Source organism: Populus trichocarpa, chromosome 19 (genome assembly GCF_000002775.5).
Source record: "Populus trichocarpa isolate Nisqually-1 chromosome 19, P.trichocarpa_v4.1, whole genome shotgun sequence".
Classification (NCBI taxonomy): domain Eukaryota; kingdom Viridiplantae; phylum Streptophyta; class Magnoliopsida; order Malpighiales; family Salicaceae; genus Populus; species Populus trichocarpa.
The window spans coordinates 10,060,042-10,081,479 of NC_037303.2; the positions used below are offsets into that span (position 1 = coordinate 10,060,042).

The 21,438-nt window shown below is 37.2% G+C and overlaps 2 protein-coding genes across 2 annotated transcripts; both read right to left on the minus strand.

Moving 5' to 3' along the window:
- Window positions 1-674: 674 nt before the first annotated feature.
- LOC127904757 (uncharacterized) lies at window positions 675-7,142 on the minus strand. Its single transcript, XM_052449392.1, has 11 exons — window positions 7,008-7,142; window positions 4,153-4,319; window positions 3,726-3,942; window positions 3,420-3,620; window positions 3,313-3,352; window positions 2,529-2,581; window positions 1,782-1,862; window positions 1,655-1,693; window positions 1,278-1,340; window positions 921-965; window positions 675-828 (listed from the first exon to the last, which is right to left on the minus strand). The coding sequence occupies exons 1-11, from the start codon at window positions 7,134-7,136 to the stop codon at window positions 823-825; spliced, it is 1,041 nt and encodes a 346-aa protein (XP_052305352.1). The 5' UTR covers window positions 7,137-7,142; the 3' UTR covers window positions 675-822.
- Window positions 7,143-15,735: 8,593 nt separating this feature from the next.
- Window positions 15,736-18,918, minus strand: LOC7498102 (MDIS1-interacting receptor like kinase 2-like). Its single transcript, XM_052449423.1, has 2 exons — window positions 16,374-18,918; window positions 15,736-16,233 (listed from the first exon to the last, which is right to left on the minus strand). The coding sequence occupies exons 1-2, from the start codon at window positions 18,898-18,900 to the stop codon at window positions 15,857-15,859; spliced, it is 2,904 nt and encodes a 967-aa protein (XP_052305383.1). The 5' UTR covers window positions 18,901-18,918; the 3' UTR covers window positions 15,736-15,856.
- Between the last annotated feature and the right edge of the window lie 2,520 nt (window positions 18,919-21,438).

A 21,438-nucleotide genomic window follows, 5' to 3' on the forward strand; every position in this document is an offset into this window, starting at 1 on the left:
GGTGATTAAAATTTGGCATTGCTAAAATGAGATCAACCGCCTATCTGTTGACTTGTGCTTTGCAAGCTCCAATCAAGTGATAAGAGTCTTAAAAAATATACAGCCATATATGCTGGAGTAAGATTCAGAGGCTAGTTCACATAAGAACAACCATTCAGTCTGACAACCTTGTCCATTCACTACTAAAAAATGTAGTAATTAGCAACGGACTGGTCCGTTGCAAATAATACTAAAATCCTTTGCTAAAACAATTTAGTAACGGAATCAGCAACGGCAAATATCAGATGCAAATTTGTCGTTATTCGTTGCTGATTTCGCAGCAACGGAAATTCCATTGCTTACAATTAGCAACGGATAATCCGATGCTAACAACCAGCAACGGATATTCCGTTGCTAATTTTGGGAATCAGCAACGGATATTCCGTTGCTGAGTATATTATTTTTATTAAATTAATTTTTATTTATTTATTAAAATGACTTTTAATTTGTTTAATTAATTATTTATGGATATTTTAAAAGTTGTAGAATATATATAACCAACATAAATTAATATTAAAAATAATTGTATAACTAATAAAAAATGAAATAAAAATAATATTCATATTAAAAAAATTTAGTCAAACTTGCATTAATATAATTAAGTCGAAATACAATTAAAAAAAAATAACAAAAGATACAATCATGGTGTTGTTTGTTGCGCTACGTGTTCTCATAAGAAATGCAGGTTTCAACCAACTCGTTCTATTACTTGTTTCTTCTTCTGTATGGATACCTTTAGAAATCCCGAGGCCGCTAGCAAGCTCAGCCACTCCTGAAATCCCGTTACTTCTTTGGAAATGTTCGTTGAAAAAGTTAGATGTCAAGAAATTATATAAATAAATAAAAAGGATGTAAACTGCAAATTGAAATTCAAGCTAAACCTGCTGGCTTGAGGGTGATGCAGCATTACGAGGGGGCCTTTGAACCTGGGAAAGGGAAAAATCAAGGAAAGGAAATTGAGGTAATTATATTCTTAAAAGTGCTGGGAAGAGTTCCTGACAGAGAAGTTATCTTATGCTGTAAAAAACAAAACTAAAAAGGGAACATCAATCAAGCTATTAGCATGGAATAAAAGTCATAAAGAAATTCTTTAAACTTGTAAGATGGCTATATTAGATTATTCATGGACTGGAAAACAGGGTAAGTCACAATATATGAAAAATTGTCGACAATCTCTCATTGATGCTCGCAGAAATTTATTTTGGCCACAGGCAACAAATTTTCAAAAGTAAACAAACCTCTTGAGATCCAATCGAAGCAGGAGTTGATGGTTCACTTGATGGAGCAGGCAATGCCCCAGCCTGGTAAATAACAACACAAAAACTAGTGAAAACTTTAGGCACCAGAAACCATATTTGGAACATATGCAAGCACTTAAGCAAAGCTATTTTAAGCATGTGGCCTCTGGTTTGGGATAACAGAATGCTTCAGCCTGGACATGTCCAGTAAAAGTAATTAAATTCCAATCTTAAATAGATCTCCCCACTAACCAAGACGGTAAAATAGACAATATCTAGTTTAGAAATATAGATATGGTGTCTCCAATAACAAAAACAACTACTTTGTTTACAATGTTTTATCAGACACGTGCCCTAATGCAGAAGAAAAATATTACCTTTGATGAGAATGTTAGCCGTGAACTGGATGCTGAAGTCTGCAGAATTTGTGGACCATGGTGAACGGTAAAGTTCAGTAACAGAGTATTGAAAAGGCCAAAAGGAAACAAAAAGATGATGACATGCCTGGATATTCTCTTCAAGTAAGTTGTTTTCCAAACTGGAGGCATAGTCACACAACCTCTTTACTCCTTGGGTCGTAAAATCCTAAACATATATCAAAATCAATAACAGTTACCGCAGGTGCAATTAATAATATTTTCTGTTAGCACTGCATATGATGTTGGTATAAAATCAAAATTTATAACAGTAACCACAGGTAGAATAAACAACTGATAGCACTGTGTATGATGTTGATATGATAATTACCACACGTAGCGCAACAAACAATGTAGTGCATGCTCAATCAAATATTCACAGCAAGAAAAAAAGAAAAACTTGGACTGCTACAGAAGCAGAGCATCACAGGTTAACCAGTTGCTAGACTATCTAGATTTCAACAGCATCCATACACTCCTCTAACACTTAAAATTTATAGAAGTAGAGCACCACAAGTTAAAAAGTTGAACCAGAACGATAGCAAGTTATAACATCATGAAACACCTATGTGAAAGTGAAGAAATTGAACTGATACATAATTTCCATCAATCACTCTCTTCCAGACACATGAATTGCCAACATTTTTCCAATTGCCTAAAATCACTCAATTTGTGAACCGTAACCCTAAAAATTAAATTGGGGGTTTTCATAAATTTTCAATTAAACATGCATAATTAGGTTATAGATCATGGTAAAAACATTTCATAACCCTTATATTAGCGAATTAATAGCATAAAACCATTATTCAAAGTATCGATAAAAAAAAATTAGTACCTGTGTTCTTGAGTTATAGGTGAACGGGATGAATCTACAAGACAAAATAACACCTGAGATTGAAAAATTTAGATTAAAACGTTTTAGGGTAAGTTAGATTTCAACAGAGAGAAATATAAATCCTAAATTAATTACCTGAATTAATGAAGAAAATACTGCAAAACCCACCCCGTTTACGGAGAGAAGGGGTAAATCAGGATGTTCGTTGGTGATTATGCTGGGTCTGGTTCGATGTTGCCATGGGTCTGTGATTTTGATGGTTTACAGATAAAGATTGAAACTGTTAAGATGAAGGAGAAGAAGATGAAGAAAAAAAATTAGTGATATTGAAGACGAATGAGAAGAAGATGAAAAGTTTGGGACAAAGGAAAATCAAATCGATGAAGAGAAGGTGATTTTTCTACAGCTAAGTGTGTTATTAGGGACGAAGAAGATGGGAAGGTAATTAATTTTCAGCTGCTGGTTTTGTTGTTCTTTTACGTTTCTATGGGTGTGGGGTGGGGGGGAGTCGTCCAGGTGTAAAAACATTAGACGGTTGAGATTTTCTCTTATCAAAAGTAATCAACGGTTTCTATCATTTTAATTTTATATTAAAATTTAAATAATTATTTTTTCAATTAGCAACGGATTATCCATTGCAAACTTTACGTTGTCTTTAGCAACGGATTTTCCGTTGCTAAATTCTGTTGCTAATATTAAAAAAATAATATATGTTTAATCCGTTGCAAATCTGTTACTGAATTTAGCAACGAATAATTCCGTTGCTAAATTCAGATGCTAATACCCCTGTTTTTAGTAGTGATTGACAGATGGCCACGAGGAATCTCCAGAATTAAACATCTGGTAGATGAAAGATGGTTTAGTTTGACCAATTGAGGTAAGGAAACTTACCATCACTGTTTCTCCAGTCTTTCTTTTCTTCGATTCTTCATTAAAATCACTAGATGACAGTAAATTTTTCGTTTGGCGCTCTAAATTCCAGTAGTAACGATTTCTCTCTGAGTTCCTTTTTAGCAGATTCACTGCCTCTTCAGCAGATGTAGTAATGCCTCCATGTAATTTGTTAAGACGAAATAACCTTGACTCATATTCCTGACAAACAAATATAAAAATGTGATCACAGTGAATCCCCTCTCCCGCTTCTTCAACGTAATAAATAGTCAAACATCAAAGTAAACAGGCAGTTGACTAACATACCTGAAATGATTCCTCCAATTCACAATGAACACATGTGGGACCATTGTCAATAGCTTGGCATATTCGACAATGTCTCACACGTTCAATATCCTCTTCCTTTGGATTCGCCATTGTTTGATCAATTTCCAAAATTCGATCAAGTAACGTTTGTCTAGAAGCTTCCAATTGATCTAAATGAGTTTGGATGTGGTACTTCAGACCAGTAATGCTTCGTAAACTGAAGTGAGATCAGTATTAGTAAACTACCATAATTAGAATTGATATCCGGACCAAGACTGCATACCAGTCAAAGGTTTTCTAACTTAGCTTTGAAGTTCAATGGGGAGTATAAGTTAGCAAAAATACAAAGCAATTACATATTATGATCAAAGAAGTTGAAATAGAATGATATATTTATTCATTGCGCATATTTTAGACAATCACTAACCGTGATGCAATTCTTGATGATCTCGAATTGTTTAGAGTTCCGGAGACAGCCTCTTCAATCTTTCTTATCAGCTCACCTGTGGAATCCTTGTTCTGTTCTGCATGATTGAGAGCATCCAACCACCAAACTGTATGTAGATTTTTTCTCTCACCAAATGCATTACAAACCTTCAAAAGAATTATAATCTTGCTCAAGACCGAAAGACTGAAACCAAATAAGAAATGCAGAAAAAATAGACAATTTCTAGTTATGCCACCCCTTAGAATATGATAATCAATTCCTATGAAATAAACGTGCCATCTTTGTTTTAGATTTTTAAAATGAAAACAGTAATCAAGTTGTGGTCATCAACCGTAACAATGTTATCACCTTTGACAGAGCACACTAGAACATAGTGAAAAGCAGGCATTCTGCTTGCAGATCAATGAAAAGTCTGGTTCAAATTGTTAAAGTAATTCAGATCAAACATAAAAGGAGGCTACATTTCTCAATAATATGTTTTTATGAGTGCTTAAGTTAACCTAAATACAAAGGAATTATATATAGGTTAAACTGAAAATCCTATTCTATCCTTAATAAATAAAACTAGATAAATATTACTTAACATCTCCCATCAAACTCACGATGCGGCATCTACAAGCATCGAGAGTTTGCCAACTAAAAAACAAAAACGAGATATGGAATGTGTCTTGGTAAAGAAATCTGCAATCTGCAAGGAAGAATGAACAAAAGGCACAGTAATGGTGCCATGCTTGAGATGATGACGAGTAAGATGGCAATCGATCTCAATGTGCTTAGTTCGCTCATAAAAACCGAGTTGTGAGCAATCTGAATAGAACTCTGGTTGTCACAATTCATAGGGGTAGGATGAGAAAAGAAAACTCTCATATCAGTAAGTAACCAACGTAACCAAACAATCTCTTTGGTAGTAGATGTCATGACAGAAGCTGAAGGAAAGTTGAAATACCAGATTTTGCAGAAGCGGAAGACAAAATATCACTCCAAAATTTTTTGCAGAAACTTAACTCAAATACCAAATTGCAGAAACTGAAAAGAAGACGAAATACCAAAACAATTGCAGAGACAGAACAGAAATACCAAATTGCAGAAGCTGATACCAAATTACAGAAACTGAAGAGAAGATGAAATACCAAAACAATTGCAGAGACAGACAGAAATACCAAATTGCAGAAGCTGAAGGACAATCGAAATACCAGATTTTGCAGAAGCGGAAGACAAAATATCACTCCAATTTTTTTTATTTTTTTTTTGCAGAAACTGAATACAAATACCAAATTGCAGAAACTGAAGAGAAGAAGAAATACCAAAACAATTGCAGAGATAGAACAGAAATACCAAATTGCAGAAGTTGAAGGAAAGTCGAAATACCAGATTTTGCAGAAGCAGAAGACAAAATATCACTCCAATTTTTTTATTTTTTTATTTTTTGCAGAAACTTAACTCAAATACCAAATTGCAGAAACTGAAGAGAAGACGAAATACCAAAACAATTGCAGAGACATAACAGAAATACCAAATTGCAGAAGCTGATACCAAATTGCAGAAGCTGAAGAGAAGACGAAATACCAAAACAATTGCAGAGACAGAACATAAATACCAAATTGCAGAAGCTGAAGAATCTAAAATAAAGTTTCAGATATTAATTCTTCAGCCGCAAGCACAAAACTTGATCTTCATCCTCCATCTTTTAAGAGGTCAAACAACCCATGTCTGATGTTGTGAAAAATGAATCTGAAGTTAAGCTTCAAAGGAATGCATTGAGCGTGCTGGAACATCCTACAGGGAATGAAGTGGATGATGATAATGATTTTGATACGAGCAGTGACTCTGACATTGGTGAACATGATTTATACAAGGGCAGCGAGTTCCATAAAATTAACAAGTCAAGGGTTCAATCAACTAGGCTCTGATACCATGTTAAAGTAATTCAGATCAAACATAAAAGGAGGCTAGAATTCTCAATAATATGTTTATTATGAGTGCTTAAGTTAACCTAAATACAAAGGAATTATATATAGGTTAAATTGAAAATACTATTGTACCCTTAATAAATAAAACTAGATAAATATTACTTAACACAAATGACTAAGTAATACCTCACTCACCCAAATAGATGACAGAGGGTTCAACTACCAGAAAATAACAGATTAGGGCCTCTTTTTGTGTGAGAAAATACTAGCATGCAAGAAAACCTGGTAGACAATGGCAAATAGCATGGGTTTGAGTTAGAATCCTAAACACTGAATCATGATATACCATCATGAAAGGGAATTCCTATTACTCTCTTTGAAGGGGAATGGGTTTGAGGTGGGATTCTTTAAGGGATCATAAAAGCAGGCTGTTAAAGATTTTCTTCTCCTATATCAGTGTCTAATTTGTGTAGGAACTTGCTCGAATCAGAGTAGTGTTTGTGGGCAGAGAATGTGAGAACTGGTAGAAAACAATTCCTACTGACCAAAAACGCAGAGAACTTCTACATCTTGATGAAGTCCAATGAGCACAGGTTTCTGCTAATGAAATTTGTGAGTGGGGTGAGGTTCCTGAAGTTGTATATATCTATACCGGAACAAATACAGTTCCCTTCACTTTGGCTAATTATACAGATTTGGATTGGCTGCAATATAATCCAGCATGAGGCCAATCATGGAGGTTTAGTGTTGCATGAGCTAATTGTTATACACATCTATATAGTTTATCTGATTATTCAATAAAAAAAGGATTTCTAGATCAAATATATGTAGTCGTGAGATAAATCATGTAAACACGGCTCTATTTATGACATAACATTGCATTATGAGAAAGTTTATATCATGTTCCAAATGGAGGAAACATACCTGTGTGGATGATTTGTTAAAGTCTAGCTGAGCTGCAGAAAGTTTTGAACTAAACACAGACAAGTATTTCTGTTTGAAGTTCTCACACGCTGTTCTCAAATATTGAGTACTGAAGGATGTGGATGACATGTCATGATTATTTTAAGAAACAATTATTAAAACATTCCAATTACTTATTTATTTATTTATCTTTGAGTTTTTTTTATTTTTAATTCACACTAGAAAAAACTTTATTTTATTTTAAGAAATCAAAAAACAAATAAGAAATTGGTTAAGTTTTTTATTGTTAATTTTTTTAGTTATTTTTGTTGTTTTAAACTAATTAGCATGAATAGGTAAAAGAATTATATAAAAAAAGAATTAAATCCAACATGAACAAATAAAAATTACAAAAAATTAATATCGTTTGTTTTTAGTTTCTGAAAATAAAGTAAAAAGATTTCTAATTTAAATAAAAGGTTCGATAATAAAGTCTCAAATTGGAATCAATAAAAATATGTTATGTATCCCTTCTTCCCTACTACCTACAATTGTCCAAATCAAAATCATACAAATTTCCTTATCAAAATAGATATTATAATATCATCAAATCTATCTCGAGCTTATAAGTTAAGGTTCTCGAACTCGTGACTGATTTTTTTCAATATAGTTGATACCATCAGTACTACTCTTCAAAACATTTGTGCAAATTCACCTCTTTCTAAAACACCAACTACAGAGTTTGTAAGAACCTCTTCTGGAATCTCAGGACGTGCCTATCGCCTTCACGCCTATCAGAGTCATGCGAGAGGTCCTCTTTAAGATATTGAAGGAGACGACGGACATCGGCTAAGTGGGTTTGGCAAGGGGCCTACATAAACTGACTAACCTGTTGTACAACAAATGAGATATTAGGTTGAGTAATAGTCAAATAATTCAAACTTCCTACCAACTGTCGATACATGGAGGGATGAGGCAATAGATCACCATTCTCATGATGTAGCTTCAAGTTGACCTCCATAGGTGTAAGAACTGAGTTAGCATCTGAAAGTCCAGCTAAGGAAAGAAGCTCCTGGGTATACTTATGTTGATGCAAAAGTATGTTAGTTGGACAATGTTGGGCCTCAAGACCAAGAAAATACTGCAGCGGACCAAGATTTTTCATATGAAAGGAAGATTTGAGTTGTTGTTGAAGCTGCTCAATCAACTGGGAATCAGATCCTGTAATCACAATATCATCGACATATACAAGAAGTAGAACGATCCCAATATCAGTCTTGGGAAAGAAGAGAGAGTAGTCATACTGGCTTTGCGTGAAGGTGAAATCCAAAAGAGTAGTACGAAATTTCTCAAACCATGCCTGTGGTGCTTGCTTCAAACCATATATAGATCGCTTTAAGTGACAAACCTCAGTAGAAGAGGAAGAAAACAAGCCAGGAGGAGGAGTCATGTAAAGCTTTTCCTGCAAATCACCATGTAGAAAAGCATTCTTCACATCCATCTGACGAATCAACCATCCTTTCGAGACAACAATGGCCATAATAATACGGACAGTAGTCATTTTAGCCACAGGAGCAAATGTTTCCTCATAATCTAGGCCATATTGTTGTCAGTTTCCGAGTACCACCAATAGAGCTTTATGTCGGTCAAGAGATCCATCGGCACCCATCTTAATGGTGTATACCTATTTGCATCTAATAGGTTTTCCCTAGAGGGACAAGGAATAATGTCCTAAATATGATTATCCTGAAGAGCCTGAAGTTCATCTTGCATAGTTGTTGCCAACACTCTTGAGTAGAGGCCTCAAAATAAGATTTAGGCACATAAATAGTATTAATATTGGCCTGAAGAGCAGAATGTGAGAAGCCATACCTATCTGGAGGTTGTGAAACTCAAGTGGATCATCGAGGCTCTTGTAAAACAGGATTAGATGTTGGTTCAGAAGTAGAAAGAGGCAGTGGGTGACGTCGTTGATAGACAATTCCTGGCTTAAAATGATTAACAATGGTAGACACATCATCAAAAAATGAAGAAACGCAGAGGAAGAAACAAAATTGCCATGAGACAAAAAGAAATACTGATTTTCAAAGAAAACCACATTTCGTGAAATGCGAAACTTGTTATTTTCCGCATCATAACATACAAATCCTTTATGGGAATTACTATAGCCTAGAAAAGAATTATATATAAAAAAGAAGTAAATCCAACATGAATAAATAAAAATTACAAAGTTTGTGCAAAACATTTGTGCAAATTCACCCCTTTCTAAAACACCAACTACAGAGTTTGTAAGAACCTCTTCTGGAATCTCAGGATGTGCCTATCGCCTTCTCGCCTATCAGAGTCATGCGAGAGGTCCTCTTTAAGCACATCATATGTTGTCAAAACAATGTCAGAGTTGACAAGTTGACCAATATCGTACGCCTTCATACACATAAGTTTTTAAGGAACCTGGACGAGCATGCCTAAAAAAGGATAACAATTACCTAGTCAGTCCTACAATCTTGCTGCATCAGAAGAAAAAAAAAAGTACAAGACCACAATTCAATAAATTTCCAAATGAAAATGAAATTTTCCGCATCAAATATTCAATCCATATGTAGTAGGTAACAAATTCTTGAGTCTTCACCTAAAACAAGTGAACTGTTTATAAAATACAGAACACGCAGCCCATAGCTATCAATTTAGATTCCAATCTTGAATCAGATGTTAATACACAAGTTTGTGAATCCAGACATAAATAAGTAAAGTTTGTCTACTAATCTGACTTAAATGTGCACTTATGTACTTGAAAGCAAAAACACACACATGTTGGGTTTGTTGCCATTAATGTTCAGCAAATGGACGGCACCAACCGTTGACTATTGACAGCCACCATTGTTGAATGAGTTGGAGTTGGTGGCCACCAATGTTGACAACAAAGAAAGAAGAGTTGTCGTGGATGCCTATAAAAGAGGCATATTTTTAGAGAGCAAAATGTGCAGAAGGTTGTAAGAATATGAAGACAGTAGAGAGAAAGAGAGAGCTGCAATGGCAGCAGCCTTGCTGCCATTGCAGCAGCTGCATGTGTAGCAGTGTGTGAGAGTTGGGAGTTGACTTTGAGTGAAGTGATCCTCCTCCTCCATGTATTTGTATTATATCCTTTCTCTATCTCTAAATAATATGGACTCTCTCCCGTGGATGTAAGCGGTTTTGTCGAACCACGTTAAATATTGTGTCTTAGTGTGCTTAGCCTCCTTTGAGTAACTATCAAAACACCACTGGTCCGCGCATGGGGAGTCGGAATCCCGAACAATTGGTATCAGAGCATATGGTTTAAAGTGGTGTTTGATTTTTTTTCAAAAATAAAAGTTGTCCAAATTGTGTTTTGACAATACCACTGTGTAGAGGAGGAAGAGACGAAGCCACAGGTGAAAACCGCGTCGAAATCGAACGTTGGAAATGGCCGCACGCGTCATCATGCGCCAGCGGGGTGGCTGGCCACGCGCACAGACGCGCGCCACGCGTCACACGCGTCATCTTCGCCCGGATGGGCTGACCCGACCCGAATACCAGAAGACTCGACCCACGTGTCTGACCCGGATAATGATGACATCAACATGACGCAATTGGGACGTCATCATGCGCAGTAAGCATGCCAAGGATGACGTTAGCATTATGTAAATGTGACGTTAGCATGCACAGCAGGCTTGCCATGTCAGCGCCTAGTCATTTGACACGTCAGCACAGTAGGACCCATCGGCCACATCACCAAACTCGAGCCGAGCCGCGAGCCTAAGGACAAGATCCAGTGTAGCTGATCCTATGTGCAACCGGATCTGAGATTGAATCTAGGTCGTTCATCATGCCAGAATTGTTTTGATCAAATCTTAGCCGTCTGAAATGCGATTTGGACGATTTCAAACTTGTTTCTAGCTAATTTGATCGTTTTAGATGCAATGGTACGGTCCGATCATTGAGATTTGAGACCGAAAGTGGTGGTGGTGAATTAACAAAAGGAGATTGCCCAATCAGGAGGCATCTGAAGGTCATCGTGGTGGTCGATGGAGATGAAGAAGAAGAAGAAGAAGATGCACATGTTTACCCAATTGCATGAGCTGAACTGCTAAGTGGAAGAAATTTTAATTGCCTTGGTGGAAGGCAAAATTGGGACACTCTGGACACCCGATCATGTGGACAATTAGAGGTGTAGAGTGGAAACTGATGAAGACCAATCTTGACGAATCTAAGAACTGGTAGTCTCGCCAGATATTGAGAAATCAGGTATAAAACCAGGATATTCCAGATCACTTGTAAAGGAAAGCCGGGACAAAGTTAGCAAATGGTTGTGTATATGGAAAGACAGTATGATGGATAGATATGGCCTAAGAAGTTCTGTCTAGGAGATTGGGTTTTGAGCGGGACTAGTGTGACCCCTCCAATCTTTCTTGGGAACTTGCTTAGTGGAAGGATTATCCATACGGTACTATTTTCGTATATATAGCAGTTTGTAATGAAACGGATGAAGACTAGCAGGATGACGGCACAAGGGGAACAATTAAGTTCTATATGTTCAAGGATTTGATGGAGTGGTGATTTCTCCAAAGAAATTAGATTCGGTGACTGTGATTTCTCGATGGGAGAATTAATGAAGACCCTGATAATGGAAGAGAAATACAGCAAGGGGATAAAGATTGACACCCTATTTTGACTTGGACAAGTGTTGTGACAGGATGAGCTGCTGTCAAATATAAGCAAGGAATATGGAGAAATCTGGAGAACAAAAATTGCACGAGAGCACACAGAGATTGTGCAGGAGTACCCGTAGGATCCAACGAGGTACTATAATGAGACAACAGGCGCAAGGAGAAGAAGTGTTCCCAGATGAAGCTTAGAGCAGAGACTATGTGTGAAGGTTGTACAACAGGAAGTCTCTTGTGCTCTTGATGAAGACAACAAGTAAAGACTTTTCCAATGCATGCAAGGATGGAAAAAGAGCTGTTGTAAAAGCACCTAATTGAGGGGGTGCAAATGCCTATCATAAAAGGCGACCGCCTATGATGAAAGGCGAAGACACCAAAGAGAGTTGGTGTAGGTGGAGTTGTCAAGCAAAAAGGCGTAGAAGCTCCAAACATAGAAATCAAGGTGGAGGATTGCGAGGAGTATACCACAACTTTCTCTTTCTATGTAATCAGTGGTAATGATCTCCCATAGTGCACATGGTGGTAGAGACTTTTGGAGCCACTTTGAAGCATCTCAACTGAAGGAGGATGCGACCACCTATGAAAGGTGAAGACACCTTAGATGGAAGGTGTGTGAGGGCCTTGATATGAGCCTCAGTTCAGACCGCCCCATGACAACGGGCGAAGACACCTTAGAGAAGGTGTGAGGGCCATGATAGGAGCCCCAGTTCAGACCGCCGCTTGACGACGAGCAAAGACACCTTAGAGAAGGTGTGAGGGCCATAATATGTGCCCAGAACACCCATAGCCAATGTGATGGCTAGATATGAGTGGACAAATGTATAGCCAATGAAGTGGCTATGATGAGTATGAAGACAAATACAGGATTGACTTTGATGGATATTGCCCCCATGCTAAAGATCAATGAGCTAGAAGACATTTGCCTTGGACAATAAGTGGATGACTTGTGGAGCATTAAGACGCGACTGCTAGGAATGAGCAGTGGGCATGCGCAGGTTCCTGGAGCAAGTTGACTCTTGTCAAGGTGGTGTGCTCGGTGAAGGCATTGTAATACTCAGAGTATCAAGACATATATGGATCAACCTTTAATGGGTTTTCCCCATAGGTAAAGGTGGAAAGCTACCTAGACTCTTGAAACTAAGAACGAGAGACTCACGGAGAAGTAAGGCATGGTTCCTAGGGTGGAACAGAGGGCAGACGCAACTCCTGGATGAGTAGACTCTTGGAAGAGTGGTGAGCTCGTGATCATATTGAGATACTCAGATAATGACTGTCGCACTTGGGAATAGAAATTTCCATTTGAGGGGGTGTTGTAAGCCTTGGTGTAAGGCTTGATGAATCATTATGGACCGAGCATGGTTGATACGCTGGAAGGGGAATGTTGTGTCCTAGAGACAAGCGTTAACACTCTTCAGATGTGAAGTGGCAGACCATCTAGTTGTAGTGATCCTTTTGTGTGAGAAAAGGTGTGCTTTGGTGACTCTGGAGATTGAAAGGTGTGGCGAGTACCTGTAAACTTGGCCACAAACGCTCTCGGAATGGTAAGCTTGGAAGAGCTGCAAGATGCAAGCATGTGCTGAAGAAGCAAGCGGACAGTTGCCCCAAATGAATGGCAAAGGGGGTGATTGTTGGGTTTGTTGCCATTAATGTGCAACAAATGGACAGCACCAACCATTGACTTTTGGCAGCCACCATTGTTGAATGAGCTGAAGTTGGTTGCCACCAATATTGACAACAAAGCAAGAAGAGCTGCCATGGATGCCTATAAAAGAGACATGTTTTTAGAGAGCTAAATGTGCAGAGGGTTGTAAGAATGTGAAGACAATAGAGAGAAAGAGAGAGCTGCAATGGCAGCAACCTTGCTGCCATGGCAACAGCTGCATGTGCAGCAATGTGTGAGAGTTGGGAGTTGAGTTTGAGTGAAGTGATCCTCCTCCTTCATGTATTTGTATTGTATCATTTCTCTATCTATAAATAATATAGACTCTCTCCCGTGGATGTAGGCAGTTTTGCCGAACCACGTTAAATATTGTGTCTCAGTGTGCTTAGCCTCCTTTGAGTAACTATCATTACACCACCGGTCCGCGCATGGGGAGACGGAATCCCCAACAACACAGAGGTTAGACTACCATAGGGACAAAGTTAAATCTTTTGATTAAAATTTAAAAAATCTCATAACTACAGCTCCTGGCCAGCACTGGATTTACACGTCTCAGTAAATCTGTACCTAATAGATATTCAAGTTCTATTTTCTCATGGGACCTGGGAGTAATGTGGCACTTGGTTCAAGATTGAAATGTCATTAACATATAGCTAATAGCAAGGAAAAATCGTGTCACAAGCTTGAAAAAAAGTCAGTACACCCCTTCATGTTGAAAAATGATCGCTTGCATTGTCATTGTGATTGGTAAAGCCTGATATTTCTATTTCTTCCTCAGCCCAAAGAAATTATGGTGAAATAATGAATGAAAAAAGAAGAAGAAAAGCTCACATCCATATATATGATAAGCTAAGAATTTGGCAGTCAGTGCAATAAAACATGAAGGAATGCTGAAATTTGCATAGTGCACCAAAAGAACACAGTAAGAAGTTATACCGTGTGATTTCAGAATGCCATTGAGGCAATATAGGCGCTGGACAGACTATAAGAGTGGCACCAGTAGCTATGGGAGTGTCAGCCACTTCTACGAGTTCAGAGCACTTAGAAGTTAAGAGCTGGACAGACTTTAACAATTATGAGGGACTGATTAGGCATCCTTTCTTAATCTATGCTTTTAATAATTTAGCTGTAATTTGTCATTACATGTGACTAGCTATACCATAATATACTATAGAAAGAAAAAGAAATGAGAGAAAAATGTAAAATTTACTAACAATTGGATAAACCTGATAAATTGTTTATCAAACATTATTGTTGAATATGTATACGCTAAGTTAAATATCTCAAAAGTGGTGCTTCAATTTCATAAGCAACCAACCAATAGACTGTTCTTTGGGTTTGAATTTTCTAATGAAAAGATGGAAATTCATTTCATTAGAAAATTCAACATCAAGTTGGAAATTCATTGGTTGCTAGACTGTTCTTTGGGTTTGAATTTTCTATTGAAATGATGGAAATTCATTTCATTAGAAAATTCAACATCAAGTTGGAAATTCATTGGTTGGTAGACTGTTCTTTGGGTTTGAATTTTCTAATGAAATGATGATTTTGCCTATTGAAGCTCTTGTTTCAGTGATAACTTATTTCTAAATAATATCAGCCCATAAAAATTAACAATATAAAATCCAACTTCAACTTGTGAATATCCGTAATATTTACATAAAAATTAGTGATGTATATCCAACTTGATTGGATCATGTTTATATAATATATAAAATACTAAAAATTGAATTGAATATAATTATCCAAATATACTTAATTATGAACACCCTACTTACAATTCCTTAATTTCCTCAAGTTAATTACTTGATATTTGCATGCAATAACATAAGGTATACATATACGGATTGCAAGTCTCCCTTTGTTAATTTAGCAGGATTGGACATTCCATATTAGTATTTGCTCCAAGAATCTGTGAAATTAATGGGCACTATTAGGCATCTATTAGTCCAATGATAGTATTTTAAAAATAGTAGAATAATTAGCAAACATCCAAAGAGCCGAAAGCAAGCACAAACATTTTGCTAGCTAGCATACATAGATATTCTCGTTTATTTTCAAGGGAACACCTTCTTGAACATAATATGGCAAGATTTGTAAGAGACAAATGAAGTAAGCTATCAAGAACCGAAAGCATTGGCATCGTGGAGGCAAGATCAGTATAATAAGAAGGTGATGAAAACTAGCAAGGGAAACAATTTGGGAGAAGAAAACACTGTCAGCCTCGTGGTAATGTCTCCTCTCACTATATAACCAAATCGACACTTTGAATCTTACCTGCCCCCATTTGTAAAGCACCAAAAATCCCATTTAGATCATATATACATGCCTTTGATTAAGAGTTTGTTTTGCATCGCGGTGATAATTTAAAATCAAAATATTATCAAACCCTTCAAGCAAAGAAAAACAAATTCTAACGCATAAAACAGTGCCAACATAATTTGAAAGAAAAAAATTTCGATGAAAAATTCATATTACAAATAACTATTGTTCCAATTGATAATCGAATAGAAGTAGCTAGCTATACACTATGAGAAGAGATCTCCCAAACTTATTGTGCAAAATGCCTTAGGCAGTGGAGGCCACTTAGTTGTAAGCTCGAAAGAAATTTTTTCCATTGTAGGCCGAGATTGAGGATTGGCATGCAAGCATACAAGTGCAATTTTCATCATGTGGACAACGCCCTCTGCTGCTCCTTTTTTAGGAAGCGAGATGCGGTGGTCTAACACATCCTTCAATAGTGCATGTTGAGCAATCGGTGGCATCGACGATGATGACGAAGATCCTGGTGATAAGAGTGCTGAAATGAGATCGCCTGGGTGCCTTCCTGTCATCACCTCCATTGTTACCACTCCGAAGCTATAGACATCGCATTTTTCAGTCACCTTCATTGTGTAAGCTAGCTCTGCCAAAAAAAACTGATTATGCATGGTTTTTTTATCAAATAGTTGAAAGAAAATACTTTATAATAAAAGCTAAAAAAACACTATATATTATCTTCACTATTACACATTAGTAACTTAATGTTGAAATAAAGCTACGCACCTGGAGCAGTATATCCAAAAGTACCTGCAAATGAGGTCCAATTGGATGAGTCAGTCATCAACAGTCTAGCTGTGCCAAAGTCGGAGACGTGTGCTTCATATTCCAAATCCAGAAGGATATTATTGCTGGTAATGTCTCGATGAATGATCGGAGGAGAGCAAGAATGGTGTAGATAGGATAAAGCTCCACCCACCCCTTTCACAACGTTTAGCCTTCTCCTCCAATCGAACTCAATTGCTTGTTCCTCACTGGTTATAATCTTTCTCAAGCTTCCTCTTTCAATGAACTCGTAAACCAAAAAAGAATGCTTTGCATGTGAGCAAAATCCATACATTTTCACAATATTTCGATGTCGAATATTTGCCAACACACAAACTTCCTTTTCAAAAGCTTTAAAATCGGACAACTTTTCTGTTTGTGACCGGTGAAGTTTCTTCACAGCAACCACCTGTTCTGTTGGCATCACTGCTTTATAAACAGTTCCATATCCTCCTTCGCCAATGCAGTAGTTGGAGTTGAATTCCTCTGTAGCTTCGACGATATTCTCATACAACTTCTTCCCATCATGGCCCAATATCGTGAATGTGTTTCGATCTTGTTCATTTTCTGGCTCAGCGTTTCTCTTCCTAGCTCTTTTGCAGAGAATGAATAAAGCTCCAATCACAACAAACACTAAAAGCAAGCTTCCTAAAAGAGGGAGTGCAATCAAAACCACAAGTTTGTTAACAGTTTTGCTGCTTCTTGGAAGATTGCACGGCTTCAGACCACTGGCGTTGCCACATATACCCATATTATCCCTTAATGCCTCAAATGAAGCGTTGTGGAAGGCTTTGATATCGGGAATGGGGCCTTGTAGCTTATTGGATGATATATCCACAGTTGTTAAGCTTAGCATGTCTTTGAAAGTGCTCGGAATCCGTCCAGAAAGCATGTTGTGAGAGACATTCAGAGTTTCCAACCTTTGCAGTTGCCCAAGTTGCCTCGGTATCTCTCGAGTCAGGAAATTGCAGCTAAGATCAAGATCTTGAAGAGAAAGGAGAAAGCCTATCTCACCTGGAATGCTTTCTCTAAATTTATTACCGCTGAGGTTCAGCAACAATAAATTCGAGCATTCCCCAAGTTGTTTCGGAATCAATCCACTCAGATTATTAGATGCTAAATTAAGGATTTGAAGATTGGAAAGCATCTTAATATCTAAGGGAATGGCACCTGAAAGATGGTTGTTGTTAAGGAGAAGCTTGTACAACAACTTCAAACCCCCTAAATCTTTTGGGATGGCTCCTTTTAACTGATTTGATGACAGATCTATCAAGTGCAATTGAGTAGCCTTCCCAAGCTCTGGTGGTATCTCACCAGAAACATTATTGTTTGAGATTTTTAGGCTTGTCATGTTACGATAATCTCCCCATTTTGAAGAAAGCTCACCATAAAAATTATTGTAACTCAAATCAATATAATCCAGATGTGGATAGACACCAAAAACCTCAGAAATATTTCCTGTTAATTGATTCCAATCAAGGCTTACTCGGTATAAACTAGTGCAGTTTTTCAAGCTTTTCGGGATTGAACCTGAGAAATAGTTGTGGTCAACAATAAAGTCTTCCAATACTCCTCCATGGCATAAATCTAGTGGCAATTGACCCGTGAATTCGTTGATACCCAAAGACAAATACTTCAAATGGGTGAGATTGTTCATCTCTGAGGGCAATGGGCCGTGAAATTTGTTCTCATGTAATCTCAAGTCCACAAGGGATATAAGTTGTCCTATTTCTGAAGGAACACATCCAGATAAATTATTGTGACCTAGAAAAAGTTTAGTGAGCATTGTCATGTTACCAATAAAAGAATGGATGGTACCAGAGAGTTGGTTCCGGTAAAGGCCAAGAAAAGATAATTTTTTTAATTTTCTAATGGAATAAGGGATTTCACCAGTTAAAACATTATTTGACAAGTCAAGTTTTTTGAGAGATTCTAGCAACCCAATTTCCTGAGGAATGAAACTAGAGAGTTGGTTTCGATAAAGGTAAAGCAAAGATAAATTTCTTAATTTTCCAATAGAAGAAGGGATGGAACCAGAGAGTTGGTTCCTACAAAGACCAAGGACAGATAAATTTTTTAATTTTTCAATTTCACGTGGGATGGTTCCAAAAAGATAATTGTTCGGAAGGTCAAGACCAAAAAGATTACGGAAGGCCGAGAAGTTGAAATCATAAAGCGTACCTCTCAAGCCAAAGTCTGCAAGGCTCAAAATGGTGACGCTTCCAGAATTGTCACAGGTGATTCCAATCCAGTTAATGCAAGGGCTGATGCCGACCCAAGAAGAAAGGAGAGATTGGCTTTGGTTGTCAAGACTGGCTTTCCATTGGAGAAGAGCCTCAGCTTCTGTATTATTATTACCAAATGGTGAAGTTGGGGAGGAAGTGTGTTTAGCTAAAGCAAAGAAAGAAGAAAAGCTGAATATGTGAAGGAGCAAAAACAGGATGTGGAGAAAGGAGAAGAATGGTTTGTCTAGTAAGGACGTCGTCATGGTGTGTTTTTCAAGAGACATAGGATATGGTTTCCTATGGTAGATTAGGCTCTTCCATGGAGAGGTATTTATAGGCAGGAAAACATGATTGGAATTGTTTTTTTTTTATACAAATCATTGATTATTACATCTCTTCTCTAATAAGTTGAAATTAACTAGGCTAGTGATAGTGCATAAAATTTAAATAAATAAATTTATTAATATTTTCAATCCCTCTGTAAAATGAATTAAGCACTCACCCTGGCTTTAAAATAATTAATTAATCACTTGACCAATGTTGACTATGCTTGATTGAATTTTTTTTGTTATAGAAGATATCCTCTTTCTTCTCATTAAATTTTCCATCTTATCTTTTTTTCCCTTTTACTACTTCATATAAACACTACCAGAAATTCGCTTAATACCAACGGAATTACCGACGGAATAATTCTGTCGGTAATTTGAGGTCGCCATTACCGACCGAATTTAATCCGTCGGTAATTTCATCGGTAGCTAGCTACCGACAGCCAAATTCTGTTGGTAGCTACCGACAGAATGTTGAGAATATAAAAAAAAGGTGGTTCGCTGACGTGGAGGTTATTGCGGGTATTTTTTACCGACGAAATCACTGAGGGATTTAAAATGTCAGCTCCGTACGGTGACATGATTGATTCACCAATGAAAATGCCAACGAAATCACCGAGGGATTCAAAATGGCAGCTCCGTACGGTGACGTGCCCTATTTATCATCAGACGAGCCGACGAAATCACAGACGGAATAGGTCCGTCAGTGAAGCCGCCGGCAAAACTTAATATATCCCCTCTCTATCAACCCTCTCCTCCCCTATTTCTCCTTCTTCTTCTCCATCTAAACTCTCCCCAACTGCAAACAACCAGCCCCCACCCCGCCTCAAAAAAACCTCTCTCTCTTCTCAGCACAACAAGTCATATTTCTTGAAGTCTTCTTGTCACAACATCCATGTTCTGATTTACCAACGGATTTTTATCAGTTTTTGTAAGTAATTCTATCTTTTTAAATTTTAACATTTAAATGTGAATTTTATTGTTTTTTTAGTATATGTATTTTGTTAGTAGATGTACATGTTTTATTGTTATTTCTCAAACAAACTTGTAGTATATGAATGTATAATTTTATACTTGTTATGGCTTGTTTTAGATTTTGTAAGATTGTATTTGTTTGTAAATTGTTGAAACTTTATTGAATTACTGAATTACATGTGTTGTTTTGAAATAATTAATAGCTTGTTTAATGGGTCCGTTTTAATTTTTATCATCAATGGTATTGCGGAGTTGTAATTTCTGTAAATTGATATATATGTATTAATTTGTATGGACGTTGATAATTGATAATGAATATTTAATATTTATGAGAAGTTGTAAATGGTTTGTTGGATAATCTCGAGGTAAACCAATATTTTTGCAAATTTATTTACCTAACATAGTTAATTAATACATTTTTTCATCATAATTTTATAGAAATTCGATAGAAGTCATGAATGATCGTTCATGGATGTATCAAGATTCACCCCAAGGATTGCGGAGGATGGATTATTGTAACGGGGTTCAGGGTTTTATTAATATCGAGAAATTTTACTGGAGGAAGTATTAGGTATCCATGCAGGAAATGTTAAAATAAAAAGTATTTGCATTCATATGTTGCAACGATGCATCTTCTATACAAAGAGTTTATGGACAATTACCAGTGTTGGTATGCATACGAAAAAGTATTTGTTAGTAAGAGGAGAATGGGAGAAAGGTGGTTGTGTCAACTTCTAGTGCTAGCAACATGCATGAAGCGGCAAATGACAACACTAATCCTTACAGGAATATGGTTATGGATGCAATGAGAATGAATCAAGGTAATGTCAGTCAATGTCCAATTGTAGAAGAAGAACCTAATGCAAATGCAACTAGGTTTTTTGATTTGTTGAAAGATTCTAACGAACCATTATCAGATCACGGGTTAAGTGAGGCCGGGTATGACAAGATTATTGAATGGGCGAGAAGCATTTTACCTAAAGGGAACTGGCTGAAAGAAAAATTCTATGCTGCGAAGTCCGTTATGAAACCCCTCGGTTTAGGATACCAGAAAATTGACATGTGTCCTAACTTCTGCATGTTATACTCCCTTGAAAATGCTGAAATGACCGAGTACATGACATGCATACATTCTCGTTACAAACCCAGAACTGGTAGGGGAAAGACTCTAGTGGCATATAAAAAACTTAGATACTTCCCAATCACATCTAGACTGCAGAGGTTATTCATGTCACCAGGGACTACTGAGCACATGACATGGCACCAATCACATGATGCGGTTGATGGAGTGATGGTGCATCCTTCTGACGGCGAAGCGTGGAAACACTTTAACAGTGTGCATCCTCACTTTTCAGCTGAATCAAGGAACGTGCATCTTGGGTTGTGTACAGACAGATTCAACCCATTCGGGTCATTTATTGCTCCTTATTCTTGTTGGCCAATCATATTGACGGTTTATAACTTGCCACCGGGGATGTGTATGAGACCGGAGTTCATGTT